We start from the raw sequence: 13,950 nt of genomic DNA, 5'->3' as shown, positions 1-13,950 counted from the left end.
CATCCTCCAAGCATCTTCTTTGTGTTAATTAGTTAACATATTTAGATGTCAAATTTCAATTGAATAATTAAGGCTTTATCTACAAACACTATAGAAACTTTGATTTATCTACAAACACTAAGTCATATTACTTATTTATGACTTAGCGTCGTTAGCAATAAATCAGAGGATTAATGGCAGCGTAATAATTAAGCCATTTGGTCTCTTGTCATTAATGAGTTGCTTTAATTAATCTCCTAATACTTTTCCACGTCCACGATATCCATCTCTCCAGTGACTACCAAGTCCTAAATATACGAAAAGAGATTATTGAAACAAAATCATATAAGTAGACACTATCTATCATCACTGGTTTTGTAACATAATGTTTTATATTCGTATTTCAAACTTCAAACTAAATGAACACACAAATAAAAACAATCACAGGACAGCATGAAATGGGAGACTCGCAAATCCTTTTTCCTAGACATTAGTTACTAAAATTTGGGTTGAGGAAATTAAAATTTAGTGTAACTATTCTAATTTTTTTTAACTTTAGTTATACCTCTAAAATAGACATTTTCTTCTTGAATGTAAATAGACATTTAGTAATCCTTTTTTTTTAAATTACAAATATAATTTTAATATATTATGAAGTACAGTTATAGTCATATTACATTATTCAGTCAGAATCTAAATCATAATATACCACTACATTTTAATATATCATCAAAGAGCAAATAGGTAATTTAGATTTATTCTAACTAAAATGTGAAATAGAGATATTTAAAAAATAAAAAAATATATATATATATTCTATTTTCCTATTCTAAAACTCACCACACCTATTTCCGAATAAAAAATTAGTTTATTTTGTTTTATAAAAAACTTATTCTATTCGAAGAAACAGGGTCTTCTGTCCTGTTACGACAGCTCTGCTCTCCATTAGCTTCTCGGTACGAGAAACTCGTCCAGTAGTAGTTTGAAATACCATAAGCTGCAACGTTTGGATAGATTAGGACTACCATACCATAAAATAGTGGATAATGCCAGTATGCCACATACCATGTTCGCTTTCCAAGTGCAATCAATTCATGTCTGTCCCTTTCTTCCAACTGTTACAAGTATGGTAGTCAAACACATTAAACAACTTGGCATGCCCACATATGTTAATCAAACTGCCTTTAGATGAATGAAAGAATTGAATTACGTAGCTTTGCAACAATTGTTGATATCCAAATCCAATCTCTATCCAACCTTCCCCTTGTTTCCTTTTTGGCAATGATGCTGCAGTAATAGGTTGTCTATCTCAGAATTGGTGGGTCAGCATAGGGACCTCTAAGCCATCCATTAGCTATGGAATTGTAAGCCGCTTCAGTCAAGTGAATGCCATCCCAGCTCACATAACTGGAAGGGTTTGGGCATGCCATGACTCCCTCCTCACCACACTTGGCCTTCAAATTGAAGTTATACGAGCCCTGTCCCTCTGCTCCACAGCAAGCCTTGAGAATTCCGCCACTAAATCCTGTGAAAAGTTATCGTTTCTTTTTCTGTTAGAATATACAATATAAAAATTATCATTCTCTAATGACTTAAAACTTTTAGAATAATCGGTGATATACTCGGTAACTTTAGAATATAATTAATTTAAGCTTTTAAGGAACGATGAGTTCACCGTAGATAATTAGAGACTCACCGAATCTTCTGGGAGTGAGGACGAACTGCATTGTAGGGGTGTAGTAATCGCCATACATGATCCTTGTCCCTGGATGCTTGCTTTGGAGCCTCTCCAGCTCCTGGCGAAGCAACGTATTGTGGTAGAAGGACAAAATGTTAAACCTTCTTAGGCATCCAGTCCGAGGGTTATATTCAGCTTTATTACTGCTATTATAGAGTGTCAAGTACAAAGGGAAGCACCCTATGGGTAGAACTCCGGGCACCACCAGATCCACTGCTCCATGATTGATCAATCTCTGGGTATACATAAGGACTAAAACTACGTTAAGGTGTGCTCGATGTACATTTATTGTTTCTATTATCTAAACATGTTTTATATCTCATGTGTACCTCAATGCCGCTTGAAATGGAACTAATGACTTGGGACACATAGGTCCTGACTTCGGACATTCTTTTGCCCGAGAACAAGCCAGCATTGTAATCATTTCCTCCAAACTCTCCAACTACAAAGAGAGACTTGCCGAAATAGTCCTTGCAGGCTGTGGTCCATTAAGATGTCAACATGGTAAGTCAAAAGGAGAGCTAAAAGATATTTAATTGGTGATGACCAAGAGGCTCCACAGAGATGAATAACTACACCTTGTTGTGTACTGCAAAGTGAAGGCTTCAAGGACTCAAACCACTGGAGTTGGGTGTTGAAGGAACCAGTGTTCCATATTCTATCAAGTAGTCCTCTAGCTTTGAAGAAGGGGGAATCAAGTGCAGTGGCACCAGTGATGGCAAAATTCGCTCCTCGGTAGAAGTTGCTTCCGCGGGCTTGCGATGGGGGAGGTAATGGAAGTCCGAAATGCTGAGCTACATGATGTTCAGGCAAACACGCACAAATCTCAGTTGATGAAGACTTAAATCTTTACAGCATTTTAGTTGCAGGACATATTTCTTAGCTATAAGTTGCGAAGAATGGAGGAAGAAAAGATGTACCAAGGAAATCCACGATCAAACGTCCATCGGAGCACCGCCCTGTAGGACGGCCAAAGAAGGTCATGCCATAAGGGCTCCTAGCGGTGGTAAGCGTAGGAGGAGTGCCATTAACAATTAGGTTGCCGGCGTCGGAGAGCGAGTCTCCAAAGCTAAATATTGCATGGTACTGTCGAGAAGAGGTGGAGTAGAAGCATGAGAAGATGAGGAGGACGAAGAGTGAACGTTTCATGGCAATGGAAGGGAAAGAGATAACCATGTACATGGACAATGATGTGCTAGTTGTAACGAAGGAAGCCTTCCTTATACTATTATTAGATATATCCCCTTCCTTGACCCATTTCTTTATCACATTTGCAACGCCAACTCACACCATTTTTAGCTGGAAGTGCCTCTTTTGGTCCGATCGTTGATGGTTGCACCTCAATCATACGCCGAAAAGCTAGGCACGAACGTAGCTGTGCATTTTAAAGAGTAAACTTAACTTGGCGGTTTAGTAGTTGGGTAATTAGTTTGGACAAGGTCGATGTAAAAAAAAAAAGAGCCTTTGCAAATAAGATTCTTATCAAAGCAAAAAGTAGTTCAGATTGGAGAAGAACTAGAAGAATTTGGTCAGTTGAGTGCAAGGCCAGCTGGAAAAGAATCCAAAGTGACTTTATTTACATAGCTCAAGCTAGTTTAAGTATATATTCATTGATAAAGTGGAGCCAACCAGGCTTTCTTTCAAAAAGAGGAGAATAAGAATGCTCCAAATTCCTGCAATGCGTGTCCAGTATCCAAGTTGGCGTGTAGGATAAATAACATATTTAGGACAAAGGTGGTCAAACAGACATGATGCAGAAGTCTATCTATCAAACTAGCAGAGAGCTTGATCAAGTTCAAACAATAAACATTGCATGTATTTTGTAACTTATTAGTGTTCAATAATGATCATGAGATCCGCCAGATAACACGTAATAGAGCATTTGAACAGTCTACAGAGACTATTATTAAATGCCATCAATGTATTAATCACTCCATAAGATTTGTGAATGATGTAAAGGCCGATACGAGATCATACCATATAATTATAAGGTATTACAAAGCAGAGCTATAAACAGGAATATTCATGAGATTTGTGAGAGGCAAAGGCTTGAATGCTAGGCTCTTCCGTATTAAGATTTAGTTGGGCTGTTCCACGGGTAAAAAAAGTCACAAAAAAACTAATGTAACACAGTAACAGTAGAAATCCTTTCTACGCACAGCTGTTAACTTTCCATGGGGTGATGAACGAACTATAAGAGAGAATAGCATCACTATATGCACAGTAACAAGTGATTCCTGCAGCCTAGAAAAGCAGAGAACTAAGTACAATACAAGAATGATCTTGCTCAGCTAGTACTCGTCTTACTTAATACCCGAGCATTAAATATCTCATATTTTATGACCCCAAGAGAAAACCAGATCTCTGAGTTTTACCATTCATCTGTCTTTGACACATTCATGTGGACAATCTAACAGTGTAAAAGATTAAATATATTTATCTCCAAGCAGACTGAAATTAAACTATCCTGTGACTTACCATATGCTACATACATAACAGAAATACATTTGAACTTTAAACTTTAAATATTGACAAGTACACAATTGAGATTGCACCTTCCAGTGGCTACTCTAACCACTATTACAGGAGACAGGAGACTTAGCCTCAGTCCTGAAATGGCATAGAACAGTGAGTTTCCTGGAAAGCAGCTCTGATAGAACAATCCAAATCCCTCGCAGGGTGGCATCATGCCAAAATCTGAGTCCACATCTGATGGAACTTGCCTATGAGATCTGCAATTAAGGAGGAAATACAGATAAACAGACAAGGCATTAGTATAAAAGCAGACGAGTATTCACAATTATATACTAAAGTTGCTTTACACTATAATAAGTTTTATACCATTATCTTGCTGGATGTTGGTTAAAATTTTAAACTGGTTTTGTATCCTTTAAAGCATACAATTCTAAGTCCACCACGTTGGCATCCCACCATCACAAGGGCAAAAGTGATGATCAGATTTCAAGACAGAATGATAGAGACAAGGCACAAGTTGTAATGCGCCAATTTGCGGATAATTGAACATACATTGTTTCATTTCTTCCCCTTTCTACTATCTAAACTTTCGTATCACTTTTAGTTTAGCTTCTTCCATCAAGTTCAAAGATATCATATTCAGACTCCATTTTTTGTCAATCATATATGAAAGAAATATAGCCAACATATCTAGAAGTTCCTAGAAGCCATATCATTTAGGCATCATTAAAGAGAAAGAGATAGGGAGATCACTAAAGAGAAAGGGATAGGGAAGTTGCCGGAGAAAGGGATGATAGGGAAGTTGCCGGAGAAAGGGATGAGGTGGAGAGGTTGCCGGAGAGAGGAGAAATGGAAAAAGAAAAAAAATGAAAAGAGAGAAAAAGGACTTACCTGAGGTCCTTGGAGTCAATGTAGTCAAATCTATTAGAGGAGGAGCTTGTCGGAAATCTGTTTTAACGGATCGTCAGAGGACTTTGCTGGGGTGTTTCAAGATATGAGGTGAATCTCGTATCCAGGTAGTTTCAATGGGATAGGGTTGCCTCTGATCCAGTCAAAACGGGTTTGATCTGAATGAGGTATCAAAGGATCCGACTGCTGCCCCATCGAAACTAATCAATAGACTGGTTTTGAGGTGGTATTGGGATCAGTCACTGAAACCTTACACCTAACACCCCTTTCCAAAAACTCGGGTAGTACTCTCTATTTGGCAACTCTTGCACTACGCACCTAGACAACCTTTAAATTGTATTGTTTACATAGACATCACATATCATTCTCATTATTTAAAATTTGCCGAACAATCTTTCTATACTAAATTTTTTTTATCATTCGGAAAACAACTTTGTTAAAGGAACAGTTGGTAATCACCATTCTAGTTCCATGAGAATCTGTTGGTTAAACCCATTAAACCCTACAAATACTTATATGCCCCCTATACTATGTCATTAATAGCAACATGATTTTTTTACTATTACTTCTTAAATTCCTTTACACTAGCATCTAGCTTTCATTTCTGCCTTAGACCCAACAAAGAACCAAGATGTTGCAGTACAGGGAGTCAGATATCGATATTCCAAGGTCCAGATTTTTTTTTTTTTGTGAAATCCCAAGATAACAAATATAGTGCAATATTTTTTTTTATTTCAATTTCTTCCATCTATCAATATGTCAACTCACCAACTACTAAAAATATAACCTAACAGAAAATAGCGATTTTTATTCTATTACCCTCTAACACTCTTCGCTTCTAAGTTTGAGAAAAATTTTAGAGACCTAAGAAATGGACTTGACTTAAATATAAAAAGATTTTATATCTAAAACCGCAGATGGACCTAACAGGTTCGAACTTAAGATCTCCGCTCTAATATCATGTTAACTCACCAGAGTAATAGTAGTTTTTATTCTATTATATTCTAACACAATATAAATGCTGCTAACTAGCACCAAAAAGATATGTTGCTCTAGAAGTACCAACACCCAACTATAGAAAAGAAAATGCAAGCTTGCGAGAATAAATTAGCTGGTTCCAAACTTGGCAACCAAGCAAGTTTGGGCACCCAAGTCTTATAACAATTTCACTAATTTGAAAATCAGACAGCTAATTGAAACAATGAGCTACAATCCCAAAATGCATCATCTGTAAGACTAGATTCTGCACTGTTATAAGTTTTCACTAGCTTGAATTTCTCTCGAAATGCTAGGTCCACTAAACAATCCATGAAAGTCATGCAAAGTGAAGAGGAGCAAGGTAACAACTAATAAGGAGCATACCCATTAATATGGTGTTGCAATGTCTAGATTCAATATCCCCTTTTGCTACGTGTTGTGCATTACTAAGTAGTAGCCTAAGACAATAAGTAGAATTAATGTAATACTTCAATACCTCTCCAAAATTTGCAATCCTAATCTAACGGCTATATAGTCAGTTTTTATACTTGGTACTGATTAATACCACATTATATAAAAAAAGGCATATTAGTCATTCAAGAAGATTACATGCTCCCCAATTGCACGTTCCTTTCTTTCCTTTATAGTTCTTTCTTAAGCTTTAAATGTGATAGATATGATTAGACCTTAATTATAAGATGGAGTTTAATTTAAATTTGATTTCCTATCTCTATAAGAGATATAATTCAATTTAAATTTGATTCTCTATCTCTATAAGAGATTAAGTTCAATTTAAATTTGATTCCTTATCTTTATCTGTTATCAAATTTTAGTTTCAATCAATCTTAAATTAATGAAAAATATATGAAAATAATTAAAAAACAATCCAAGATATAGAATATAATTAAAGTTTCATCAAGTTAACTATAAAAAGACATACCCTTATTCTGGTACATATATTACTCTAAATTAAGGGTATATATGTCTTTTGTCTATAAATTAATAAGAAAATATAATTTTCAAAATATAAGTGAAAGTTATGCATATTAATACGAAATTTAAGAGGATATATACGCAAGTAAAGAATTTTTCGATGGTCTACATGCGATAAAACTCATTAAATAATCTGACTTAGAATGGTGTATATATATTAAATAAGATAATTTTAGAAGGGTATATATGCAAATAAGATATTTTTAGAAGATATTCAACCAGTTATAGCACATAAGTTTTCAATATTCCTATTATATTCTTAAGTATATCAACCATTCGATCTCTTTTTACCCTAAAAAGATAAATAGATATAAAGGATAGGGAAAAAGAGCTCATAGAATTAACATACAGACAAATTCTTAAGTGCACTGTCATTTAAGCAGTATCTCTTCCGAGTACCAATGTAACATATGCTAGATGTAAATAAATATGTCGCTTCAGCCGTAGTCCAGGAATAACTCCATGAGTCTATATATAATTTTGTATTCATGCAAAGAGTAGTTTGCACCGATGTAAGTCTAAAGTCTAAACAACACCGTTGGAATGAAAATGAAAACAAAGGTTATATTCTTTAGTATGGAGAGTGCATCTCAATCATATTAGACTTTGATGGTAATGAACTGGGTAAAGACAAATGATCATAGTCCACTACGAACACACAAATAAGATACATAAGAACAAATTATGTGCTCCATCAAGAGGAGAATAAAGAATAGGTCTGTGGGTTTTTACGATGATTGCTACCATGCAATAATTAAAATCATTCATAATAAATGCATTCATGACCAAATAACTTGATCCAATACACCAACTTAATATCCTAGGTTCAATTAAGGTAAAAGGAAAGCAACTAAAAAAAGTAACGCCTTACAGTTATCCGAAGTCTACCTGCAGTTTACTTCTTCTTAATATAGGTGACTGCAGTATCTGATCCTTATGCAGAGGAACTATCACTGTCAGAATCTGTACCATTCATTTTGAAATAAGTTAAGAGCCCACAGTAAACTCCTAAATGCTTCAATTGGGAATAATGAATACAAGCTCACAAATGAGTATTTCCTTTAAGACAGATTAGTCATGCACAAGGAAAAATTTTACCAGTGGAAGAGGATCCCGGATCACTGCTGGAGCCACTTGGACTACTTGATCGACTGGCATCCTGCTGCATCTTTTCTACTTGATCTGGTGAGACAGAAGCCATGTAGTTCTTGTCACCGACTACATCCAATTCATCCGTAAATATAACATGTGTATGGAAATCAACTTAATATGAATAATTTAGTAGATACTTGAAAGCTAATCTGTCTTACTTATTTTGGAAGCTTCTCCAACATTAAGCTCTGGATTCTGTAAAAGATCACAATAAGCATGATTTAATGAATCTCCCTCAAGTTAATATACTTAGAACAGAAGAAGTAAAACAAGATACTGTTTCTTGTACCATCTGCCGTGGGTTTTGTTCTGCAGCTCCCTTTGCAAGCATGGCAAGCTCAGCCTTCCTCTTATGCTTGCTCAGACTTTTCTTGTAATTAGTCACAAATCTATCAAGCTCCCAAAGAGTCTCCACATCCACGCTATCAATATCAACCTCAATCTCATCATCATGCTGGCTAAGAGAAAAGTTCCTCTTCTTGATAATCTGCACAACGTTATCCAGCTTTTCCGGGGGCAAGTTCTGGAGGTTATTGCTGAGCCGCCGCTTCTCTTCAAACGTCATATCCCTCTTCTGGGGATCCTTTGCCTTCGGCTTCTTTAAAGCCGGTAATCGGCCAGCTTTGGGGTCCACAGGATGCACAGTGGAATCCGACCGCTCCATTATTGCATTAAGAAGGTCCTCAAATTCCGCCTCTATCGCAGACCAATGCTCCTCAAACATCTGCAACAGTTTGTTAGCCATGACGTGCACATCCTGCCCCTTAGGATTATACGTCATGGCATTGTGAAAGGTGAGCCTCACGTCTTCGGCAAACTCTTTCGGGGACTTGTAATGATTTCTGCCGAGCTGCGCCTTCACAGTGCCGAGGTCCATTGGGCGTTTGATGATGGTGAAGTAGTCATGTAACCCGAGCGCCTTGGCGTCCACCGGAGAATTGAACACCCACCCGTGTTTGTGCTTCATCAGCTTGGAGAGCAACAAATCGCAGTTGTTGAACGCCCGGGTGAATTCCTCTTCATGTTTCTTGCCGCAATTGGATTTGGACTTGGGCAATTTGTCCTTCGCAAGGAGGAATTCCGAGTTCTTGTAGTACTGGTTGGCTTTCGGAGTCCGCTTCTCCTTCTCCGCCGCCGCCGACTCCGACACCGTCGTCGCGGTGACAGAGAGCTGAGACTGGGTGTAGCCGGAAGCCGGCGAGGTGAATTCCTCTAGCTTCTTCGATAAAGCTCGAACCTTTTCGAGCTCGGCGGTGAGATGGCGGCGCAGATCTCGGAGGTCTTGCCGGGAGCCGGAGGCAAGGCTGATTGTGACGACGCTGCGGCAGGAGTTGACCTCGTCGGCGATCTGGGGTAACCGTTGGGAAGCAGTGGAGGAGCGTTTGGCAGCCGCCTTGGTGTGAGATTTGCGGGAGTAGACCTTGCTCTCGCCCCACCCGTGCTTCTCGCCGAGAAGTGGGCCAGATGCCATGAAAAATGAAACCCTAGATTGAGATCTCGGAAGGGGAGAGAGAGAGAGAGAGAGAGATTTGTAGAGATGGGGATTTGGAGAGGGGGTAAAGGATTTCAAGGAAATTCTAAATTTCGAAGGAATCGGAGGTCGGATCGGGAGAAAGAGAGGAGGGGAAGGACGAGTGCTTTGGAGCTGAAAGGAATAATAATAATAATAATAATAATAATAATAATAATAGACGAAGTCGAATGGAGAAAGGCGTCAGTTAGAATTAAATTTCGGGTAAATCCACTCTCTTGCGACGAATGGGAGTTTGCAAAAAGATTCGATTTTATCCAAGTCCCAGACATATAAATAAATACCTACCCAGTCCCACCATTAGTTTCACAACTCTCTCTTTTTAGTAAAATGCTCTTTGTAAATACTAAATACTACTAATGAGAACATAAGTAAATTTGTAACTAATTTTATAAGTTTATTAATAATTACTACTCTTATTCATATCACTCGCCAACTTACGTTTTATATCTTGCCACCTAAAAAGACCGTTACTTCCAAATGAGTTTTCTGTTTTATCAAATATGTCCACAAAATAATTTATTATTAATTCTATTAATTATATTTAATTAAAATTTTAAGTCAATTTAACTACACTAAAAACTCAGAATATCATATCAATATCTTTCTCAGAAAATCTTATTAAGAAACTGGAAGAGGAAAAAAATGTAAGAAGAGAAGAATTCACTTTAATTTTTTTAGTCAGATCCAACTTACTAGTCAACTGCACCATTAGTCTCATGGTCTACATGCAAGATGCACACATTTTGAAAGGTTCGTAGTCGAGAAACACACTCGACTACAAGGTTTCGGACCTTCCAAGGATTCTCCGCTTCTCCTAGTAGCAGTTTAACCGTTTCCAAAAAGTCCGATTTGAGAACTAAATTCACCCCAACGTCGACTAGGCTGATCTCTAGCCGCAAGGCCCAAACCTTAATATGGAGGGCAGACACCTTAGGACAAGACTCCCAAGCAGTACAAAACAGTGCACCAGTCTGTCTCAGTGCGGACCACAGCGCTAGCACCAGCTTGATATCCTTTCGTCGCAAAAGCGACATCAGTATTTAGCTTCACCCACTTGGCGATTATTTATCAATCTTGAATATTGTTCTATATTCGTATAAGTACTTATAAACACAAGATAGAATAGAGCAAATCAAATAATGATTCAATTCAAGCACACAAAGGAACCAGCAAACCCGATAACAATTAAACTACCAGAGATCCAATTCGTGGTAACAGCCAGAGAGTTAATAGCCAAATAGTCCAAAAACACGATTACTCCCAGATTATTTACAAAGTTGCACACAAAGGACGAAATACCTACTTGGCCTTCTTGGGTGATTTGGTGGCCTTTGCAAAACTATCCAACCAAATAGTCTAGAGAAGCTACCGCCCCGTCTCTACCAGCGATGAATTTGTACGACCAATTGGAAACTAAACGAGAAAAAAACAAAAATCTCCTCTTTTTTTATTCTCTTTTCTTTGTCTTCTTCCATCCTTTCTTTTCTCGAATCACATTACCCTTTCTTCCCCACTCGCTGATCGAAGCACGAGGGAAGCCGCGAGAACGAGCACCAGAGCCATGGTCACGAAGAATAACTTAGCCATGGCTCTGGTTGCTTCGGAGGAGTTGGATGAGAAGAGCGAAGAACACGGAGAACGAGGTTGCCATAGAAGTCCTAGAGTCGAGCAAGAGAGGAGAGGAAGGAAGAGATGCCAAGCCTAATTCAAGACTTAATCAAGCCAGAGCTTAAATGGAGCATGAACTGAGTCGAGTTTGAACTTCTCGATTATTTTGATCACCCTACTCATTGCCCTCTCGCTGTCGGGCCGCCACCTCTCTCAGCTCTCAGCTCGCTCCACCACCCACCACCCTCCAACCTTCTCCCTCACCCATCAGCTCGAATAAGGGTACGACCCGAATTAGGATTTCTCAATTTAGTCCGAATCTAAGTCCGACCCGAAGGCCATTAGCACCCCCTACCTGAGACTAGAGACTAGAGAGTAGATCGCCTTGTATGGTGTACATTTAATCAGCTTTGTTCCGTTTGAACTATACTACGTACTGAGGCAGTGTCATTGTATATGACTATTTGTGGGGTTGGCAATTGTTAACACTCACTAATGTGAGACTTGAAAACTTGAAATTAAACGTCATAAAATTCGTACGTTGACCTGAACAGGCCTCTCAATCCTGCATCAACTCGCGACTTTCTGCAAGAATGTTGTGCACAATTGGCCCTGTCAACTAAATTCTGCAAATAGTTAATTGCACCCACTTATGACATATCTTCTTCTTCTTCTTCTTCTTTTCACCATGTTGAATAAGTTTTAAATCAGTATATAAAATCACCATCAAATACTCATTTATTATAACCATGCAAACATACCTTGCTGAAACAAAAGGTTCATAAAACCCGATTTAGTTTCAACATTATTCCACACTACTAATTGCAAAATCTCTCTCTCTCTCTCTCTCTCTCTCTCTCTCTCTCTCTCTCTCTCTCTCTCTCTCTCTCTCTCTCTATATATATATATATATATATATATATCACTACATCCTCTCTGAAAGTAACTATGAGGATGGTGGTGAGAGGCCATGGTGCTGAGGATCCGGTCCTCCAGGCACATCTCTCTTCATCTCAGCATCATCCATAGGCCAAACACCTCTTTTACGTGCCAAGGACCCAATGCTTTGCCCATGAAGCGACACCTGCTTATCACCTCCATGAGTATGGAATCGCTGCACTCGAGCTTCCATCATGGAAACCATCACCCCTAAGCTTACTACAAGGACAAGTAACAGCCCAATCCGGATACCCATTTTTTTTATTCCAACTTTACGAGTAGATTAGTTACTCATCAACCTTCCTTCCTTCCTTTATATATAGGTTGGAAAGAGAACAATAGTAGTGAGTGCTATTAATAAGTCAGCTAGGATTAGCTTTTGGAACATGGTATAATGGAGGTCGTTTAGGCAGCGTACCTATCTTTCTAACAAACGCCGCACTCCTCCATGCAGACCAATCCAACACAGCGGAAAGTTATCATGGTATCCTTGAATTTGCTTTATTTATCGGCCACTTCTTATCCATCTTGTATGGCCTCCAAATGTATCTATGGTCACGCCGTGTTTATAGATAAGATCACCCATCAATCACTAACTACAGTAGAAGTGTCTAGTAGCAGTGCAGGAAGACTTCTCTAGTTATTTCTTTTTCTTTTTCTTCTTCTTCTTCCATGCAGCTTTAATTTTAGTTAAGTAGCTAGCCAATCAGGGGCTGTCAAGTACGCCCACAGCCCACTGCAGGAGATTCAGACAGTAGAGGCCGCACTCAATCTGCTACCTCAATGCTGATGACTAGCTTTATCTTTCTTTGATATGATATCCAAGCTAGTTGAGTCTTATTTTGTCTTGGTCCAAAGTGGATTATATGCAATTATACTGATCTATCGGTTGTCACCATTATTGTATATATATATATATATATATATATATAAATATCTCTGTGGTCTCATGTACATGCCTTCTCAAAAGAATTTATATATGAAGATATCTCAATGAGAAAGAAGTGTTAGTGTTCTTCTCGTAAACTGATAAAGGATATATAATAGATATAATCTTTTAAAGATACTAGTGGGGACTGTTGCAATGTACTGTTCTTGATATGGAACCACACACATGCTAAGATGGAAGACAACTAATTAATCCACTATAGTTTGGTAAAAAGGACTTTCCCTTTCTCAGTTGTGGGCTTGCACTATCCAAAATGGCATTATCTACCAGTTAATAAAAGGTCCCACAACTCCTGCTCCAATAGATAACCTTAGTCACGTCCAAATAGAAAACCAAACTATTTGCCGGATACGAGTCGCCACAACACAACCGTACGGAATACTAAGTTAGACGTTGGATTGGGGTGGTTTATCGTTAGCTCAAGAGTCGCAGTTCTTTACCAAATAATTATGGATATATAAGAAGACTTTCCTATCGGATAACAGTATATGATCGAGATTGTTAAAAGGATGGCATGCTCGTAGTGGCTTAATTGACATGCTATGTAATAATTAAGGAAAGACTCTTGGCATGCTCTTAGCGGCTTGAATGACATACTACATTCACTTTGTCCCTATCATTTCTGGAATATTTTTTTCTAATTTAAAAATATAATTTTTTATTTTAGAATAACAACTAAATATCAGAATAGTTCTA

General features: G+C 38.0%; 2 protein-coding genes across 4 annotated transcripts; both read right to left on the bottom strand.

Annotated features, from left to right (window-relative positions):
• Window positions 1-1,048: 1,048 nt before the first annotated feature.
• LOC140782323 (GDSL esterase/lipase At1g28600-like) lies at window positions 1,049-3,027 on the bottom strand. Of its 2 annotated transcripts, XM_073128830.1 has the most exons (6): window positions 2,898-3,027; window positions 2,638-2,803; window positions 2,296-2,511; window positions 2,047-2,195; window positions 1,676-1,952; window positions 1,049-1,504 (listed from the first exon to the last, which is right to left on the bottom strand). In XM_073128830.1, exons 2-6 carry the CDS (start codon window positions 2,699-2,701, stop codon window positions 1,284-1,286), a joined length of 927 nt encoding a protein of 308 aa, XP_072984931.1. In that variant the 5' UTR covers window positions 2,702-2,803; window positions 2,898-3,027; the 3' UTR covers window positions 1,049-1,283. The 2 variants fall into 2 exon arrangements, with proteins under 2 accessions (XP_072984931.1, XP_072984930.1); XM_073128829.1 differs by having other exon boundaries at window positions 2,638-3,015.
• A 993-nt stretch (window positions 3,028-4,020) lies between these two features.
• LOC140782322 (transcription factor GTE4-like) lies at window positions 4,021-9,917 on the bottom strand. Of its 2 annotated transcripts, none has more exons than XM_073128826.1 (5): window positions 8,514-9,917; window positions 8,383-8,419; window positions 8,171-8,290; window positions 7,961-8,035; window positions 4,021-4,449 (listed from the first exon to the last, which is right to left on the bottom strand). In XM_073128826.1, the coding sequence occupies exons 1-4, from the start codon at window positions 9,693-9,695 to the stop codon at window positions 8,007-8,009; spliced, it is 1,368 nt and encodes a 455-aa protein (XP_072984927.1). In that variant the 5' UTR covers window positions 9,696-9,917; the 3' UTR covers window positions 4,021-4,449; window positions 7,961-8,006. The 2 variants fall into 2 exon arrangements, with proteins under 2 accessions (XP_072984927.1, XP_072984929.1); XM_073128828.1 differs by having other exon boundaries at window positions 8,171-8,254.
• Window positions 9,918-13,950: the final 4,033 nt, after the last annotated feature.

The sequence above is a fragment of the Typha latifolia genome, chromosome 2 (assembly GCF_019914945.1).
Source record: "Typha latifolia isolate L0001 chromosome 2, TyphaL0001v2, whole genome shotgun sequence".
Classification (NCBI taxonomy): Eukaryota; Viridiplantae; Streptophyta; class Magnoliopsida; order Poales; family Typhaceae; genus Typha; species Typha latifolia.
Note: the sequence above shows the minus strand (reverse complement) of the source record. Positions and strands in the feature narration are given on the sequence as shown.